This window comes from Egretta garzetta, unplaced genomic scaffold (assembly GCF_000687185.1).
Source record: "Egretta garzetta isolate BGI_Z169 unplaced genomic scaffold, ASM68718v1 scaffold397, whole genome shotgun sequence".
In the NCBI taxonomy this organism is placed as follows: Eukaryota; Metazoa; Chordata; class Aves; order Pelecaniformes; family Ardeidae; genus Egretta; species Egretta garzetta.
The window spans coordinates 9521492-9539889 of NW_009260493.1; the positions used below are offsets into that span (position 1 = coordinate 9521492).

The following is an 18398-nucleotide window of genomic DNA, read 5'->3' on the forward strand; positions in this document are numbered from 1 at the left end:
CCGCGGGGGTCGGGCTCCCACCCCGTCTCGAGGGCAGCCGCCGGCCCCCGAGGCCGTAACGAGGCCGGAAAGCCGGCCCGCAGCTTACGCGGGGCCTACCGGAGCCGGTAAGCTGGTTGCCTGTGTTAGTGGGGAGAGAGACCCAGCTGGAGAGCTTAATTCTGTGTTTGCAGCGCTCGAGAGATAAGAACTGGTGCTTGTCTGAGCTTCACCAGGACTGCGGGCTTGCCCTCGCCAGGTGATTTGCTCGGTAAACAGCAATATAAGCTAGGATTAAGTCACAGATGATGTGTTGGTTTTTGTATCCTGATCATCTGAACCCAAATTTTGCTGCAAACCGTTTGCTAAAAGTACATTAGATCAAAGAAACGAGCTAATACATGATTTATAGCGGGCTTTCTGGGATATCCATCACAGACCATTTTGTTACAGAACCGGTACTAATATAACTGCTTTAATCTCATCATTTGCCTCCAAACTGAATCCCAATGGGATCATCTCGGTAATCACATACTGCCATTCTGACAACACACCACCCTGAACAGTCTCCCGCTTGTTACCTATTAAGTTTCATAAAGTAACAGACCAAAGATGAACAACTAATAAAGTCTTACAATAGCCTTTTTTTATTTTATTTTGTATGACAATGAGCTGATAGCAGAATGCTAAATAGGTTTGGGGTTTTTTTAATTTTTCCTTAATATTATTTCTTCTTAATGCCTGATTTAACTGAGAGAAATAACTGTCTCAGTAGCATCACTGGCCATTGCATTCATGCTTTTATTTTCAGTCTTTCATAATTAAATTCTCATCCTAATTAATAACATCCATAATTCTTACCTACTTTTGAATGAAATATTCCAATGAATATTGGAAAAGGAAAAGGAGCATAGGTCTTTGTGAGTCTTGCAGTGAATACAGTGTCTGTCTAGTTTCGTGTATATACTTTCTTAAAGCTTGCTTGGAGGATGTTACATTGTTGAAAAGGGTTATGCATTGATTTTTATCCCCTGATTGCTTTTGTTTCACAGAGACATGCTTCCAGAACAGGAGGGCCTTGTACTGGAGTCAGCGATGCTGATAAGGTTCTACTGATTTTTTTCCATAGTTTAATTTGGCTCTAACTCTTGCAATCCATCTTCATCCTTTCTTTCCTTCCTTTTTCAGTTAACCATCACAACCATCTTTTGTCTTCTACATGACATGAACCAGCCATCAGCTAATTTTGTTTCCACCATTTTAATTTATTCATATACTCTACTTTTGTTTTCCTCATCCATGTTTTTTGTGCAGAGTTCACATGAGACTCTGGACATAGTCGAGGAGAAGAAGCAGGCAGAGGTTGGGATAGAAGAAACACTAGTCGTAGATGAAGCCAACAAAGGGAAAATGCAAGTTGCCACTGATGCTGGGGAAACGTGTAAGGTGGAGCATCTGTCAAAAAAGGACTCTTCATCATTGCCATCAGATAGTAGCAGCAGCAGCAGCAGTAGTAGTGAGAGTGAGGATGAAGAGGTGGGAGAATACCAGCCACATCATAGGGCAATTGAGGAAGTCATCAGGGAAGAACAGGAAGAAGAGGAAGACGTGAAAAGGAAAGAACATGAAGAAAAAATACAGCATGTGGAAGCCACACCAGAAAGCAGTAAACTAAATGTACCAGTTGAGCGCACACAAGTTACAGCTGAAGATGTGGTCCAGGAAAATGCAGTTGCCATAGCTACAGAAGAGCAGAATTTGTCAGAGGGAATTAAGCAAGATTTGGGTGAAGAAAAAGAGGAGGAAGAGCTCAAACTCAATGGAGATGTGTCTCATGTTGACATTGATGTTGCACCACAAATAATTTGTTGTTCTGAGGTAAATGGTAGAACAGTTTGACAACTAGATTAAGCAGAGATATTTCTTGGGGTGAAAATATACCTGCCTTTCTTCTTCTCCTATTCCTCCAGCTCTTCCCAGGCATCCAACAAGATTCAGATCATTCGGAAGGGGAAACCATTGATGAGCAGTGAAACTCTGTCTCCTTCAGTTATGGTTTCTGACTTTTTGCTAGAACTGAGTGAGAATCACCAGTAAGGCAAACCTTCCGAAGACTGCCATCTCCTTTTTATCTCCCCCTTTTATATGCACATACATAATGTATATTTATTATTTACATGTTTCCAGTGTTTTAAGTCTTGTCTTGTCTATTTGTTAATCGTTTTTGACACGTCCATGGCATGTAGTTGTGATTGGAAGACTGTTGGCAAGTGAAATTGGAAAACACCCATCACAAATTTTTGTTCCTTTTTCTTTGCCCCCTTATTACTCACTGCTTTTTTTTGCCTTTTTTTCCTGCCTTTTAAAAATGTTATGAATGTATAGACTAGAATAAGTATGGCTAGAAACTACACATGTGAGAGCACTGCACTGTAAAGGGATGAGGCATATATCATGCTCCAACTATGAAGTCTTCTAGTGCAGTAGATATTTAGGGAAGCATGCATGGGTTCCAGTCACAATCAGTTGTTTTAAGCCAAGAAAAGTTAAAGGTTTCATTACTCGGCAAACTTTATATAAAGAAGCAGAAAGGGAAAAAATGAAGCACAGGGATGCATCTCTTTGTAAAGTTGGCATGTTATTCTTCTGAGTTTTTCAACAGTTGGGTGGGTTTCTTCCTAGTTGTCTGCCTGCTTGTTCTTGTCACGGTGGCAATTTTTTTTTTACTTTGCACTTAAATCCAAACAACTTACCTTCTTTCTGTTGTTGTCTTTTGCATACACAGGTGTCTTGATTAATGATGTGAAAGAATTAATTTATAAGACCTTTAGAAGTTGCAGGGACCCACACTTCCTAAAAACATAGCTAGTTTGGAGGCAGAAGGGCTGCTGGGTGTGCAAGTGTGTGGAAGGGAAAGAAAGGTTTTGGGGTTTTTTTCTGGAATTCCTTCCATGTGCATCCAAAATCAATGGGACATAGAAAGTGATACATCAATAAGATAAGTCACAAGTTCACTGGCTTACAGACCCCTGGTTAATGGCTTTCTGTGTGATATTGCAGAGAACACCACTAGCTAACTCGTAAGTACTTCAAATGGCTTTTTAGGATTGTTGTCAAAAGAAGCCATTGATTTCCAGCATTATTACATTGAATGTAGACTGCTTAAAATCCAATTGTCAAAGCTTTTTTTCTGCTCCAGAAGTAGTACCTATTAAAAAGTTAAACTTTTACGTAATTTCCTTGGAATTTCTAATCCTTATTTGCAGTTTGACTGAGCAATGATGATAGGTATTTTCCCGGATTGATTCTAATAAGAAGCTTATCCATCTGAGCCTCTTTATGCAAACTAAGATATTCTTTTTCCCTAGTGATGCTCTTCTACACTTTTTCAATACCTGTATTGCAGCTTGATTTTTGCAATTGCCTTCTGTGATATGTACTATTGGCTGAAACACAGAACTTTGGCAAGGTTATTAGGAGATTAAATTTTCCTACCGTGTTATGTAGGTACTAGAGGGCTGGTGTATTAGTCTTCATTTCACTTGTTTTATTTATTGCATGCATTGGGAAGACAGTCAAATACTTACCTTACTGTTATGCTTTTCTTGAGTTTTTCGTTGTTTTCTTGGTCCACTTTACAAATAATCTTCTGTCTGTTGAATTGATTGGTTATTCCTTGCACCACAGCCTCCCGTAGTGAAAACAGAGATGGTAACCATTTCAGATGCCACACAGAGAACTGAAATCTCCACTAAAGAAGTTCCAATTGTTCAAACAGAAACTAAAACTATCACATACGAATCTCCACAGGTATGGTGGCTGAGTTATTATGTTGTTTGGAAGCTTTTTTTAATTCCAGTTACTTGTAGACCAAAATAGATAATGTTCAAAAAATGCTTTTCAGAAACCTATACTTTTTTCTAGCAGCTAAGATTATACTCTGGCTATGAATTAGGAAGTGAAATGCGTGTAGACAAAGCAGTGTTATTTCTAAAGTTCTTAGTGTTGTTGGTTTTTTTTATATAAGGACTTAGTTGCTGTCTGCAAATGTACAACTCATTTTTAGCTTTGGAAACATGATTAAAATACATTATTGCTCCTGAAAGGAACATATAGCTTTGATCATAAATTACCACTGAGAATGAACCATAACAACAGTCTTACATGACTCAATAAACTTGGATGGCTTTTGTTTAGATTTCACTACTAACTGAACTAAAGAATGTGTTTAGTAAGAAAACCATCCTTTTCTCCAGTGAAAACAAAGCTTTTAAATGCCAAAATACAAAAATACCTTTTTTTTTTTTTTTTTTTTTTCCTTACAGTTTGATGGCAGTGCTGGTGTCAATGCTGGTGTACTGCTGAGTGCACAGACAATTACATCAGAGTCAGTTTCTACTACCACAACTACACACATCACAAAGGTAAAATACAATAATGTGTCTCTGAAGTAAAAAAAAAAAACCAAACCAATGCCTTAAAATAAAGTCTTACATGAAGTTTCTCATATATCTGCTAATTTATTGAAGCAAGCTGACTTGAAATGGATTGGATTCATTCTAGGCACACACAGATTTTTGAACAGAGAAACCCTAATGAATAAGCAGGAATATCTGAGAACAGGACAGGGAAAGGGAGAAAAATATGATTAGGTTTTGTTTTTTTTTAGTACTTCATATATGTCTTATTTCTGTGTTTGACAAATGATTACGTACCTAAATTTTAGAGTTACAGTCCTGTCATCACTTGCTAATATCTTACAGAATCTTTGTTCATGTAACTGATTTGTCTGAGGTCCGCAAGAACGCTGCTAATGGCATCTGTTACAAGGATGAACTGAAACAACGTTTTCTCAGCCTTGCTGTTGATGATCCTTGTGCTCCTAGGTTTAGAGCATATTTAAAAACAGACCATATGACTAGGTTACTTTGCAAGAATATTTTGGTGCTGATTTATGTGCTCTGCATTCCATGCTTGAAAAGGAAAGGAAAATTCAACAGGACATCACATCTTTTTCAGTCTTATGTAATGTTTCATGCCAGAGTGTGTTAGAACTACCAAAGCGTGGTGGTGATGATGATGATGACTGTCGTTATTATTGATTTATGTAGATATTTATCAAATTATAGGCATACCCCAACAACACAGGTTTGAGCTCTTGTCATTGAACTCTTTAACATAGTTTTCCAAGAAAATTACAGAAAGCATTTTTTAGGATGAAGCAAACGGGAAGCAGGAAAAGTAAGGTGTGAGTTTGGGATTTCCCTCATCCCTCTCCCCAAGACAAGAAGTTTCGTATCATCGCAGAATGGAACAATAATTCACTATCCACTAGATATTCAATATATATTCTTAAGATTGAAATATTCTTAAGATTGAAAGTTGTATTAATAGAACAACAGTGGAAGGATGGTGTTGGACAGTTGTCAGATAAAAGTCACATAAAATTAAGTAAGCTCAGAATTTAAAATGTGTATGTTTTCTTATATGGACTAGTCAATGAGTCTTTTCAGTCTTCTGCTCCCTTTTGGAATCATTAAGCCACCACCATTTTAGGAAAAAGTCTTTATTCAATAAATTGTGCTACCATAGCTTGGGGGCAGGGGGGAAGTAGACATCTACTTCTCAAGTTCAGATGTCAAATAATGTTGCTTTTTGGGAGGAACCATTAAAGAAAGTGTTTTCAGTCTTGTCTTCTACTAAAAAATTACTGGGATTACAGTAATGCAGCAGATCCTTATCTTTTCTTACAGACTGCTTATTGTTGATTCAGAAGACTGACTTTTCCAAACTAACTTTCTATTTTACATTCCAAACTGTTCATTATTGATAAAGGGACCTGCCAAAACAGTTTTAATATTCTAATGGTGTTCTTGGTTCTTTTCTAATATGGTCAGTGTGTCTTTAGTAATATTTTATTCTTTTCCCTCATACAGGCTGATTAAAAAGAAAAAAGCATATAAAGTTATTGTTGTGAGAGTTTTTGTATAAGCTAAAATGGTTTAATCATTAGAGTAAGAAATGAAGAAACAAAGTACAAAATTATTTCCATCAGTAATGTGAAATATGTTGAATAAATCTCACTAAGGTCCATGAACAGCAGAAACGAAAACCAGAGCATCTTTGCACTTAATGGCATAGGATTCCTCAAAGACTGAGAAGAGGCCTATGACAGATGGGTTGAAATTAAAGAAAAGACGCCTGGAATTTCCTTGTTGCCAGAGTTTATGGTGGAAGAAGCTGGAATTCCAGTTTGTCTGCATATCTAGATCTGTTCAAACTTGGGCTCCAGTAACAGAAGGAATTATATCTTAGTTTGTTTTTATCAAGTTCAGCAGTTGCTAGAATGTGACTGACTGCATAACTGAAAAAGGAAAGGATGATTTAGCACTGAGAACATTTACTACTAATTGCAACTCAGTCACAGAAATGTTTTTGCTTCAGTGCATCTGGAAAAATTACAAGGATGTTTTCTTCTTTTTTTTTGTGCCATCTGTAGATGGTAAAAGGTGGGGTATCAGAAACAAGAATTGAGAAGCGCATTGTCATTACTGGAGATGCAGATATTGACCATGATGAGGTGAGTATGTAAGCTGTTAACACTTACAATGTGGTTTTTGTAGTCCAGTGAAATCTACATGATATTTCAGAAGCCTGAAATAAGAAACAGGTAGAGAAGTTGAATAAGAGGACATAGAAAGACCCCGAGACTGTTAATTGTGGCAAAGTTGTTACGCGATTCTGGTTTGTGAATAAGGAGCCTTTAGAATATAACTGAAAGAAAAACAGCATTTGTAACGTTGCATCATAGATCACGTGAATGGATTTCTTACTATTTTTAAAGGGATTGCTTTTTTTGGAAGAGACTCAATTTGTTCAGTGCTGCTTTTGCCATTTGGGAGGAAAAGCATTGCTAATATAATCTTATTTTGATGCATTAATCTGGATAGATGGGAGAGTCTCTACTCTGTTGTGTCACCAACATCTGAATGCAGCACTCATTTTGACTGAAAGCTTTGAAATACATTAAAGCATAAACGGCTCAAATTAAAAGAATAGTTTTTTACTTGCATTTATAGAATTCTGTATAACAGAAGTAATTGTTGATCTGCTGGAATCTTATGTAAGTACCTTTCATCTCCATCAGTAACAAAACAGTATTTTATGATGCCTTAGAATCTAAGGTGAAAATCACTTCCACCTGCCCAATTAAGAAGGCTGAATTTAAGCAATACACAGAAAAATAATCGAGAAAGTGCAATTATCTAGTCTTTGTAGTGATGATTACACAATTCTTATTGTTTTTCATCTTAAGAAACTGTAGTGACGAAGTCGATCGAGAGTCAGTGGATGATACAAATGGAGAAGCCTACCTTCTACATAAAGTTGCAGTGAATCCAGTTCTAACTTTTATGAAAGCTACACAAATCAACGTAACAGGATTTAATTTAAAGAGCTCTTGGGGAATTTAATTTCACATTTTGATCTGCCTCCAGAAAGTGGCAAGTTGAATCTCTTCTTGAAACTCGTAATTAAATGACAGGGCTGTTCAGCATCAGGCATGGCTCTTGTTTGCCTTGACCACATGTTCAGTGCACTTCGGACATCTGGAAAGGTCACATGATACCTTTAGTGTACCAGACAATGCTTTACTAAAACCATTCTCTAAGCCCTTCTTTGTTTTGAGATAAGTGGGTAATGAAGTAAAAATGAAACTATAAAAAAGGAAGCACAAAATATGATTTTAATCATTGAAATTTAAAGCAGCAGTGAGCAGCTTTAAACAGATTTAAGAAATCTCTACCACTTTTCCTTCAGTCGGTATGGAGCTTTTTAGATGCACATACTATATGCTGGATGTTTATTCTTTTGTCTTTTAGCTCCCTACATCACTAAACCAGTTTTCAATTGGGAAATAATGTTTTAATTTGGAATTTCAGAATACAAAAGCTTGTATTACTTGTAATTTAACAATTAGAGACTTAAGATTTTTGTTGTTGTTTATGGTTTGATTATAAACACTGATTTTTAAATCTCAAGAGCCACTTTCTTCTACATCTTCATTTGTACTACAGAGATTATATTTGGCATATTGTAAAAGACAAACTAATAAAAATTGTTAGGATTAATACATCAGCAACCATTAGTATTGTACCAATGCACACTGTATGTTCTTCTGTACATATTTCCTTAATAGGACTTCAAATTCATTATCATATAATAGTAAAGGTGGCTAATATTGGTGTTTCCAATCTCTCTTCAGTTAGTTATTGCTTCTCCCGCTTACTGCCTTGTGGCTCAGGAAAATGTCACTTTTCTAAATTAAGATAAACCTTTTTGTTGCATTAAATTTTTCTTGCTCCTTCTAGTGTATTTGGGTTTTTTTAGTTGTTGATACTAAAGTGAACAGTGAGCTTACTGTTACCTCAGAATGCCTTCCAGTTTCTTCTTTTTTTTTTTTTTTTTTTTTTTTTTGTTGGGTTCCAACAGTAATATAGCTCGCTGAAATAAGATTCAGGTCAGAAGAAGAAGGTCGCAGGTGTTCTTTCACCTCTTCTGCCTCAGAGGGTGGTCTTATGTGGGTGACTGTAAAGCCTTGTGTAGAATAGAATAGAATATTTCAGTCGGGAGGGGCCTACAATGATCATCTAGTCCAACTGCCAGCTGCGTATATTGGTACATTTCTTAAGAAGATAACATTTCTTAAAATGCAGAGGAGGGATTATAAGAAACTGAGTAATATTTAAATTTACATTTCCCTGAGTTAAACTAGCAAAAGTTCTCTTAAACTAGCAAAAGGAGAAAAAGAAGAGTCTTGTGCTGAGAAAGAACTTCCTGTTATGATCTTATTCCAGAGTTTCAGTACCATACTTAGTACACATTCCAAAGTATCTTTCCACTTTGTTCAGGAAACTCAAGGGAACTCCTATTTTTCTGTACTGATTTGTACATTCTTATTAAGTCTTTATTTGCTAGATCTGTTGCAGAAGTTCAAAAATTTCTGGGGTGTAAGAATACTTCTTGTATTCTTGTATTCTTTTCTTGAGCTAGAAAAGTTACAGAATAGCTTGATGGTTATCTGTTACTTCCTGGAAATTTTGATAAATTTTAGCACAGTGAGAGGTTTTTTGTTTGGGTTTTGTGTTTTGGGGGTTGGTTGGTTTTGGGTTTTGGTTTGGGGTTTTTTTTTCTTACCCCTGAGCCCTCTCAAATTCAGGAATTTAGAGTTCTGAACAATTATAATCAAAATTCCCAATGCTACTCTCCCATTCTCTGGCCCCTTTTGCTGTTGCTGAGTTACATATTTCAAATATGTTTGCAGGCCCTGGCACAGGCAATCAGAGAAGCCAAAGAACAGCACCCTGACATGTCTGTCACAAGAGTGGTTGTGCACAAAGAAACTGAACTTGCTGAGGAAGATGAAGAGTAAAATCAAAAATGCCCTCAAGCAAATGCTTCAGGTAAGCTTATGTGTATAATTAACATAGGAAAACGTAGCATCGGTCTTCTGTTGCATTCTGTAATAAAAGGCTTGCATAATATGGACTGTCTTTGATATATATGCTGTCACAAAACAGTGAGTTGAAACAGCGCTAATAGTCGACTGTTAGTGTATCAATTTTTATCTGAAGTCCAATCTGACATTAATTTTAATTGCAGATTTTCCTGTGTACGTCTTCCAGTTTTGTCACAGTACTCTCATGGCATTTCCTATGATGTTTGGTCAAGTTGTTGTAGTTCATATTGAATTGAGTTCAGGCTATTTCTGCAAAACATGAAGGATGTGTCACATTTTTCTGTTTACCTGTACAATCACGGTCCTTGCCTCACATCTTGCTTGTTTAGTGGGAGGTCTATGTGCAGTTCCCAGTAGCGAAAGGGCACGCTTGGACATTTTAATTTAGTCAGCTAATTTTTAATCCTGAGAACACTGAAATACTTAACCTTTTTACCATTTTCCCAGGCAAGGAGGTAAATGCATTGTAAACTCAAGTTTTAAAGTGTCTTATCAGTTGGAAGAGGTATTTGAAGGAACGTCAGTTTATTAAGACCTTATTTCCAGGAATAGAAAAAAAAGAAAACCAAAAAGCCCCTCTGCTCTAATTGATGCATTCAATAGAAAGATCAGAATGAACACTGAATGAATCTGCTGTTGCACTAGTTATAGGCAACTCCAGAAGGGCCTGGAAGAACCGCATCACTTTTGAGATAGCTATTAGTTTGTAGCAAGGAGAATGCCTGCGGTTTAGGTGATTTCACTAGTCCCTTGGTACGCAGCAACATTAAACATGTGTGCTCAAACCATCCTTCTCGTATTTTCAGCATTTATATGGCAGTATCTAAGGTAGAAAGATACACTGAGACAGCAGAACAGATCATTTTGATTGGCAAGGATTTACGATTATAATATGTGCTACCACATTTTTCATTTATTATTGATGTGTGAATTTAAAGGTCTTGGGAACAGGGATTGCCTCTTCTGTTACATTTGTGCAGAATGTGCCGGCTTCTTCATGCTGCCTTGTCATGGTTTAACCCAGCGGGCAGCTGAACACCACGCAGCCGCTCGCTCACCGCCCCCCCCTTTGTGGGATGGGGGAGACAATCAGAAAAAAAGTAAAACCTGTGGGTTGAGCTAAGAACAGCTTAATAATACAGCAGAGGAAAATAATAATAATAAATAACAATAATAATAATGGTAATAGAATATACAGACTATACAAAACAAGTGATGCACGATGCAATTGCTCACCACCCGCTGACCGATACCCAGCCCATCCCCAGCAGCAATAGCTCTCCCCACGCCAACTCCCCCTGAGCATGGCATCATATGGTCTGGAATATGCCTTTGGCCAGTTGGGGTCAGCTGTCCTGGCTGTGCCCCCTCCCAGCTTCTTGTGCCCCTGGCAGAGCAAGGGAAGCTGAGAAGTCCTTGACTGGTGTAAGCCCTGCTTAGCAACAACTAAAAGATCAAGGTGTTAATCAACATTCTTCTCATCCCAAATCTAAAACACAGCACTATACCAGCTGCTAGGAAGAAAATTAACTCTGTCCCAGACGAAACCAGGACATACCTTAATCCAGAAAAGTATCTTTCAAATCAGTGTTCCACATAGTCTATCCCATGTAAGTAATTACAGAATCTTTCTTTGAAGGGACTGTGTCATGGGAGGAAGAAACAATCTCAGCAGGTTTGCACCACATTTCTACATTAGTGACTAACTGAAAAGTTGATTCTGTTCCTTCATCAAATATTTAACTATCTTGTAAAAATTTTATTCAGAAAAAGCATTCAAAGAATTCCTTCTGTCTGTTGAGGGTGGTTTTTTGCTTTTTTGAGAACTACACTCACTGTGGAATGGTGTTTGCAGTGTATCAGAGTGTGTCAGATGTTCTTGTCTGAGTTTACCAATTGCTTTACAGCTCTTGGTCTGAAATGCTTGTGAGAGAGTAAAGGAGGACTAATACAAAGACATTTCACCATGCTGCTCTCTTATTTGAGACCTGGTGACTTGTTTGACTGATGATGCCTTTCAGTTAGACATTAAGGAAAAAATTTAGTTGTCTAAACACAGGCCACCTGAAGTGCCTGGAGTATCTGTTTGCAGCTTGGACCATCAGGAGACCCATGCCCTCCTGTGGCAGCAACTGGAGGGCAGGTGGGACTGCAGAAGCAGCTCTGGACAATTGTGTTTAGGCAATGGAGTCATGCCATGAATCTTGTTTAGTTTCTAAGATGCTGAAAGCTCTGCCCCAATGACTTCAGCAATATTGTTTCTGTAGGCTGGTTTTCTCCAATGAAAGTGAGAAATAATACACTCTGATTCCGAGAGACTATTAATTGAAAAAATATCTTAATTTTTTATTTGTGCACTAGATTGTGGATTAAATTTTTCAGTAAACTGTGCAAGAGGTGACTTAAAACACCATGAGAATTTTGGAGAGGGAAAAAATACACTAAAGCAAGAAAAGCACTGATAGAAACTGAATTACTGTTTACCTCATGACTGAAGGGGGCTTTAATTAACACAACATTTTTTAATGAAATAACCTTCCCCCAAAGTAACCTATATGGGAAAAATGACTTTTTGACTCTGATGATGTGACATTCATGTAGTATCCATTATGAATGCTTATGTAATCCTCCCCCTCCTTTTTCTTCCAGAAGTACAAATGATACTGACCATGATCATGACCATGAAGAACTGTAATCATTCCAAGTCATCACTATTCTACCGAATTCACCATGCCTAGCAATGATGACCACATGTTCAAGAGTTAAATGCCAATACCAAACTCCATTTTAACATCTTTGGTCTATATTCCCTTACAATCTTTCTTGTTTATTTTTTATAACCACTTCTTAACAATGTTAGACTTTTGTAAAAAAGGTTTTAGAGGGTATGATCTTCTTTTGCACAAATACTTGTATTTTTGAAGCTGACTCTTAATTAGATGAAAGTGAACAAAAAGGTCTGGAAAGCATTGTTCACTGGAGCAGGTGGTAATTGTGCAAGAAGAGGGATCTTAACTAATTTAGATATAGTTTTTTCCAAATATTTTAAGTCTTACTGGAGTAATTTACAGATTTTTTTTTTCAGATTATTCAGGTAAATATATGGTATCACATAACAAAGTTTTTTATAAAAATACAACATTTCCTAAAATTTGAAAAAATATATTTCTTTGAATAAATTTTATACTGATAGCTCTGTAACTCTTTCTGGTCTAAGATTGTGCTCCCTGTGAAGCAGGGGTGGTGTGGCAGTCCATAGAGGAGAAGGAGTTGCAGACACATTTCTTCTGACTGAGCACTGTGTTCTTTTTGCACTTTGGTGCCAATGCTCAACTATCTGCAGACGTTTTGCTGTTTGCATCATTCCAGATAAGGAAAGAAGAAAGAGCAAAATCTCTCTCTCTTCTTCCAGCAAGAGGTGATCTAGGCAGCTTAAAACCTTAGTGCTTTTTTTCTTACTGTGTCCAAACTTCAACACTTCCATTCTTTGAATACATGTGTAGAATGCTCGCTTTCTATTAAACCTCACTGTCTCCATGTTAGAACTGACGTTTCTGTTACTGAGAAGGTATGCGTTTCAGATGCTTTGTCTAATAGTTAATGCAGGTTTTTAGGACACTGAGTAAAAGCATACGATGGACTTCATTCATAAAGTAATAAGTCAGTACCATCATTTGAGACTGCCATTGAGAAAACCTGTTAATTATTTTGGATTTTATTTTTATTTTGTTCTTGCAGGGGAGTTGATTGTTTGGGGTTTTTTTTGCTGTTGACTCTGTGTATAGTTAAAATGCCAAATTAGATTTATAGCAGCTTGAAGTTGTATTAAGTGATATTTTGCTTTCTGCAATTCTGTTACAAAATAAAGTTGTTTATTCTCTGTATGACTTTTGGCACTCAGACATAAACTGGGAAGATATTTGAAGTGAGCAAGTCAGTTGTGAGAACTGCGATTCTAGAGGCCACAGAACCTTGAAAAGCAGGGATTAGTACAAGTGGTCTCCAGGGTTACCAGAGGGGTGGCACGATTGCCTGGCTCCTAATTCTGACACTAAAGTATCTAAAGTATTTTAGACATCTTGCAATAAGCATCCTGGTTTCTGTGGTTCAGAGAAGAAATCTTCAGATACCAAAAAAGTTGAGGTGTGGACAGCACAGCGCAAGTTAAAATGTCCCTCAGTCTGCAAGTGTTTCTACTGAGTTTGTTGAGTTAGAATATACTGTGATCTTCAAGTAACAAAACAAATCTTAATACTTCTCAGTGCGTTCTTTTTCACTTCTGAACAATGTTTTTTGGTGCTATTCTCAGTTTAGATTGCTGCCATCTGTCAGGAGGCTGGCTTAACAGAAATTCCTATTAGTTTGGGCTTCATACAATTTGGCTAACATAAGACAACAGTAACCAAGATGTTGATTTATATATGCATAGAGGTGTTCTCAATTACATCCCACATTAGCTTGAAAAATCGCAGACAGCGCTCTGGCCTGCTTTTCTTCAAAAGAGGAGACATCCAGCCTTTCAAAACGGGGAAGAGAACCCCACCCAGCCTGGTAACATAAGGACGCTGCCGCAACACTGTGCATCGGTAGGGAGCTTGTCAAGGAAGTGGCAAGTTTGGGATGTGTTAAGTGGAGGTCAAAATGGAGATGTATGCATTGAAGGGGATGTCTTGATGGATTTTTCTTACAGAAGTGTGTAAGAAAAAGCTTTATCAAATCTTTGAGGTGTTTTTGATAAGGTGTAGTATTAGTCGCAGAACTCGTTGGGCGGGCGGAAAGCATATTCCTTCAATTCCGTATCGATTTGGATCTTTCTCATTTGTTAGACACTCGGATCAATATCGGATTTTATTGCAATTGTATTTAATCCTTAAAGCAGCAAATATAATATTCTTGAAAACAATATTACTTTCACTGAGAGCTGTGTTTCTTCAAATAGTAATCAGAACCTTTTGTCAGGGAAAAATTAATAGTGCTTTCAGGTCAGCATAGCTTGTGCATATCTACCACTTCCACTGATTAAACATGTACTAATTAAACAACTGTTGTCATGCAGAAAAACTTAAGCCCCGAGTGTGATCAGTCCTAAAAATAGTAAAGTTTTACTGATTCTGGTTGTATGTAATTATTCCAATGTTCTGGAATATTGTGCAAGTCTGAGTTTTCATTGTTACTTTTTTTTTCTTGTATCTCTAGCAAAAACTGCAGTGTGCAACAAAAGAAATTGTTCTCGAGGCACTTCACTAGCTGGCTTTGTAATACATAGGCAATTTCAAATACAATTACAGGCTCATTTAATGAGAAAATATTTCAGTAATTAATTCTGCTTAAATACTGAGAAAAGTGAGTCATGTGGATCCTACACAAAAATAAGTAATATGTCTTTCTTTTTAATCATGATCACCTAAGGGTTCATAATAAATATTGGAATTGTTCTACAGATTGTTTCCTAGATTAAGGTTTCATAAAGGACAAGCAAGCAACTCTGGGGCAGACTTTTTTTTTTTTAAGAAAACAATATCTATTGCTCAAAGCAATGAGCACCTATCATACAGAGCGTTTCTTGAAGTGTTCTTCTATTTGGCAGCTGAAGCGGAATGGCAACTTTTCGTTTGGCCACCGAAGAAATCAACTGGATGGAATAAAATAAATGCCGTGACAAAGGTCAGTTTGTGAGATTTGATAGCGATCCGAGTGACGACCAGCTGTACCTGTGGCCAGGCTGCGGTGGGAGCGTCTCAGCTTTTAGGCATGTTAGCTCTGGCAGTGGGGTGCTTGAAGCAGCTGGGGTCCCCCACTGCTGACCTGACTGCACCTCTGGAAGGTGTGAACCTGTTTTCATTGTCAGGCTGCTCAGTTGTTTGGGTTTTCTATGCTGCACTTGAAAAAAGACACTTGGATTAGAAATCTTAGTACAAATCACAAGCGTTAGAAAAGCTGCTAATGCCGGTAGTGTTAAATTATTCTGTTTGGCGGGAAGCAAATCCTACAAGAGTTTTTTGGAGGAAAGTATATGTGAAGGGCTGGACTGGGCCAGGCTAAATGACTGACACTCCCAGATTCCTGTTGCTGAGGCTGCTGGTGGTTGCCTGGGGGGGTGTGTAAGAATAAGTACTGTAGAAACATCGAACGCTTTGGGTTGGAAGGGACCTTGAGAGGCCATCTAGCCCAACCCCCAGCTGTACTAGAAAGTAGTACTTTCCCAAATGTTCTTCCAGCTTGCAGCAATTTTCAAAGACTTGCTGTCTCAGTCTTTCACATTTATCCGCCTCTGTGGACTTTTGGCTAATTGCTTTTTAAAAAATTCCTCTGGCAGGCATTTTCACCATTCTGTGTGTCTGAAGAAAAAAAACACCTTCCATTTCTTTTGACTCCGCCTCTGCTAGCTTCCCTTGCTGTCACTGCTGCGGGTACTGGAAGGGGCGCCCAACAGTCATTCTCTCTTCAGTTATTCCCCAGCCAGAAGCTATTCCACAATTCTTTAGCATTCTTATCACCGTTCTCTGTGCCTTTCCTACTAAAATCTTGAGACTTTAAATTCTGTTCTGGGAATTGAATAGGAAGCAATCGCAGATAGGCAGGAAGGTTTTAAATGTGCTCATGGCTGCGGATGGAGTAGAATCCTGGCTTTGCCTTCTTGCTAGTGAGAGGAAGGCAGGGGACTCCTCCGTGATAACAATGCTTGAAGACAAATTACTTCCTCACAATCACTGTTTTCATTTACAATTTATCTAGACGAAGGCTTAGTTCTATGGTGTCATTTAAATACGTTTTCCCTTTTCAAAGGAATTAGGTAAGATAACCATGATGTGTTTCACACCGGCAGCACAAAAACAGAGAGATTTCTTGACACCATTCAGTAACGGAACCGAAAACAGTAAGTCCTGAGGATTTTCATGACATTTTACTGAGTCTTGAACGTCAGAACCTCCTGTGTGTTAGCAATTGCAGCTCAGTAAGCAGTTCTGTCAAAGGCATCCAGCGTCTTTCTGTTAAAATTGTTACCTAATACCTATAGAGTATTCTTTGCAGTATCCGTCCCACCCTGTTACAGTAAAGTGCTGTTAAAGACTGCTCTCACCTTTCAACATTTTACATCTCTCTATTACCAGGCATTTTGTGAAATCATTTTTATGTTGTGGTAAGGCTTGCTAAACTTCAATTCTGTATCTTTACATTTGGTCCAGGCCAGTCTGTTCTTGAGTGGTGGGGGAATGGGTGTTTGGAATTGGGGGTGAGAGGTAGGGGTGGGGTGTTACAATTCCTTTAACCTCTGATCAGTGCCCAAGATTGCTGCTTTTCTGTTGGCAGCATCTTTCTTAAATAAGAAGTCAATTCCTTGCAGCAGCTTTCTCAACTTCCCCGCAAAGGACTGTGTGGGCTGTAGTTAATAAAAGAAGAGGAAAGGATGTATTACAGAGCGTAGTTAAAGGTTTTCTTGAAAGATACTGGCATCACAGAAGTTTCTGTACTCAGGTAAATAATAGTTTCACTGGCAGGGCTGAAGAATGGACTCTCTCTCACTTCAAAGCTGCCGGTCTACCTAATAAGCAAAAATGTGTTCTCTATGGATTATGTAGGAAAGCAAGAACTGTCCCACGGAACAGGATACTGAATCGGTTGGCAGCACGTCCTGCATGTGGCAAGGATCTATACCAGCTGCTTCTGGGGAAATTTTCGGACACTTAAATAGCAAAGGATGATAGAACGTACCTCGGGAGAGGTACGGAGCAGAGCCACGGCAGGAGGCCGTAGGAGAGGCTCATTGACTGTGTACTGCAGTTTTTCTGGGTGAGACAGCTGTAAGCAGGGGTGGATCATTAGAATCAAACTTCCAGATCTATCTCCTTAGACACTGCATTATACCTGGCTTTAACTTCTGGATCTCTACTGTCTGCCGTGTGTCTGGCCGTTAACGTTACAGCCTACAGGAACACTGACGCCGAAGAAACCGTTACCTGTGTACCCAGGAGAGCAGATCTTTCCATCTCCGGTAATAATAGCTGTATGAGTTAAGACCATTTTTCTTAAGAATCTTTACGTATTACATCTTGGTCTCAATCTCTGTGTCACATAAGTATTCATAAATACACTTCTGACGCTGAGTAATAGTGGTCTCATTTTTTTTTAGTGAACCTTAAATACTCTATATAATGACATAGATCTAAGCTTAGAAGCATTAAAAATGAAACAAAGTGTCACGTTCTTTTCCGTTGTCACTGCTTTCACAGGGTCACGATGGATCTTTCAATGAGAGCATCAGCATTTTGTTTGCTTAGTGCCAGCACTTAAAGTACGAGAGCGGAGTTCCCTGGAGGTACGAGTAGGCCAATGCGAAGGCCTTTTGAGCCCCTCTGCCTTTACAGTCAAGTCTGAGTGTACCAAGTATAAAGAAAGTGAGCCCTGCTTTGGGCTGTGTGGTGCTAGGCCTGCCAGGCAATGTAAAAGTCCAGGTAGGAGAGGAGGTCAGGGAGCAGGCACTTCCCCGTGTCCCCAGTAGCGATGGATGTAAGGTCCCCTCCGCAGCTGGGTGATGGGGAGCTGATGTGGTTTCCTCTCTCAGAGCTGCCTTTGGAGTGCTTCTTCCCTTTTGCTCTCTGAAACGCGTCGTGTTTGCTGCTAGTCAAATGGAATTTCTGGTGCGAAGTTTAAGAACTGGAGGGCTGCACGCTTTGCTCTTACTGGGAAGAACAACTTTATACAAAGAGTAAAATCAGAAGAAAAGTGTCTTCAGCCTTTGGATTACAAAATACTGGGAAAGCACATCTGGCGTGATGGCAGGTGGGGCCCCTTGTAGCACACAGAGCCTGTTAATGGGCACCCAGAGTGGATCGCCCGCTGGAGGTGGGGAGCCCTGCTATTGAACCGCAGGTTCCCCTGCCAGCTGATGGAGATTCACCTG

General features: G+C 38.6%; 1 protein-coding gene across 2 annotated transcripts in view; it reads left to right on the top strand.

The window, feature by feature from the left end:
• Positions 1-13289, top strand: part of EPB41L2 (erythrocyte membrane protein band 4.1 like 2) — a 120436-nt gene extending 107147 nt beyond the window's left edge. The window contains exons 15-21 of one of the 2 annotated variants that reach the window (XM_035899854.1): positions 1032-1085; positions 1294-1857; positions 3667-3789; positions 4305-4403; positions 6479-6559; positions 9302-9440; positions 12146-13289. In XM_035899854.1, the coding sequence (XP_035755747.1) occupies positions 1032-1085; positions 1294-1857; positions 3667-3789; positions 4305-4403; positions 6479-6559; positions 9302-9409 (1029 nt within the window). In that variant the 3' untranslated portion in view covers positions 9410-9440; positions 12146-13289. The remainder of the gene's footprint in view (positions 1-1031; positions 1086-1293; positions 1858-3666; positions 3790-4304; positions 4404-6478; positions 6560-9301; positions 9441-12145) is intronic. The other variant, XM_035899853.1, reaches the window with a different exon arrangement.
• Positions 13290-18398: the final 5109 nt, after the last annotated feature.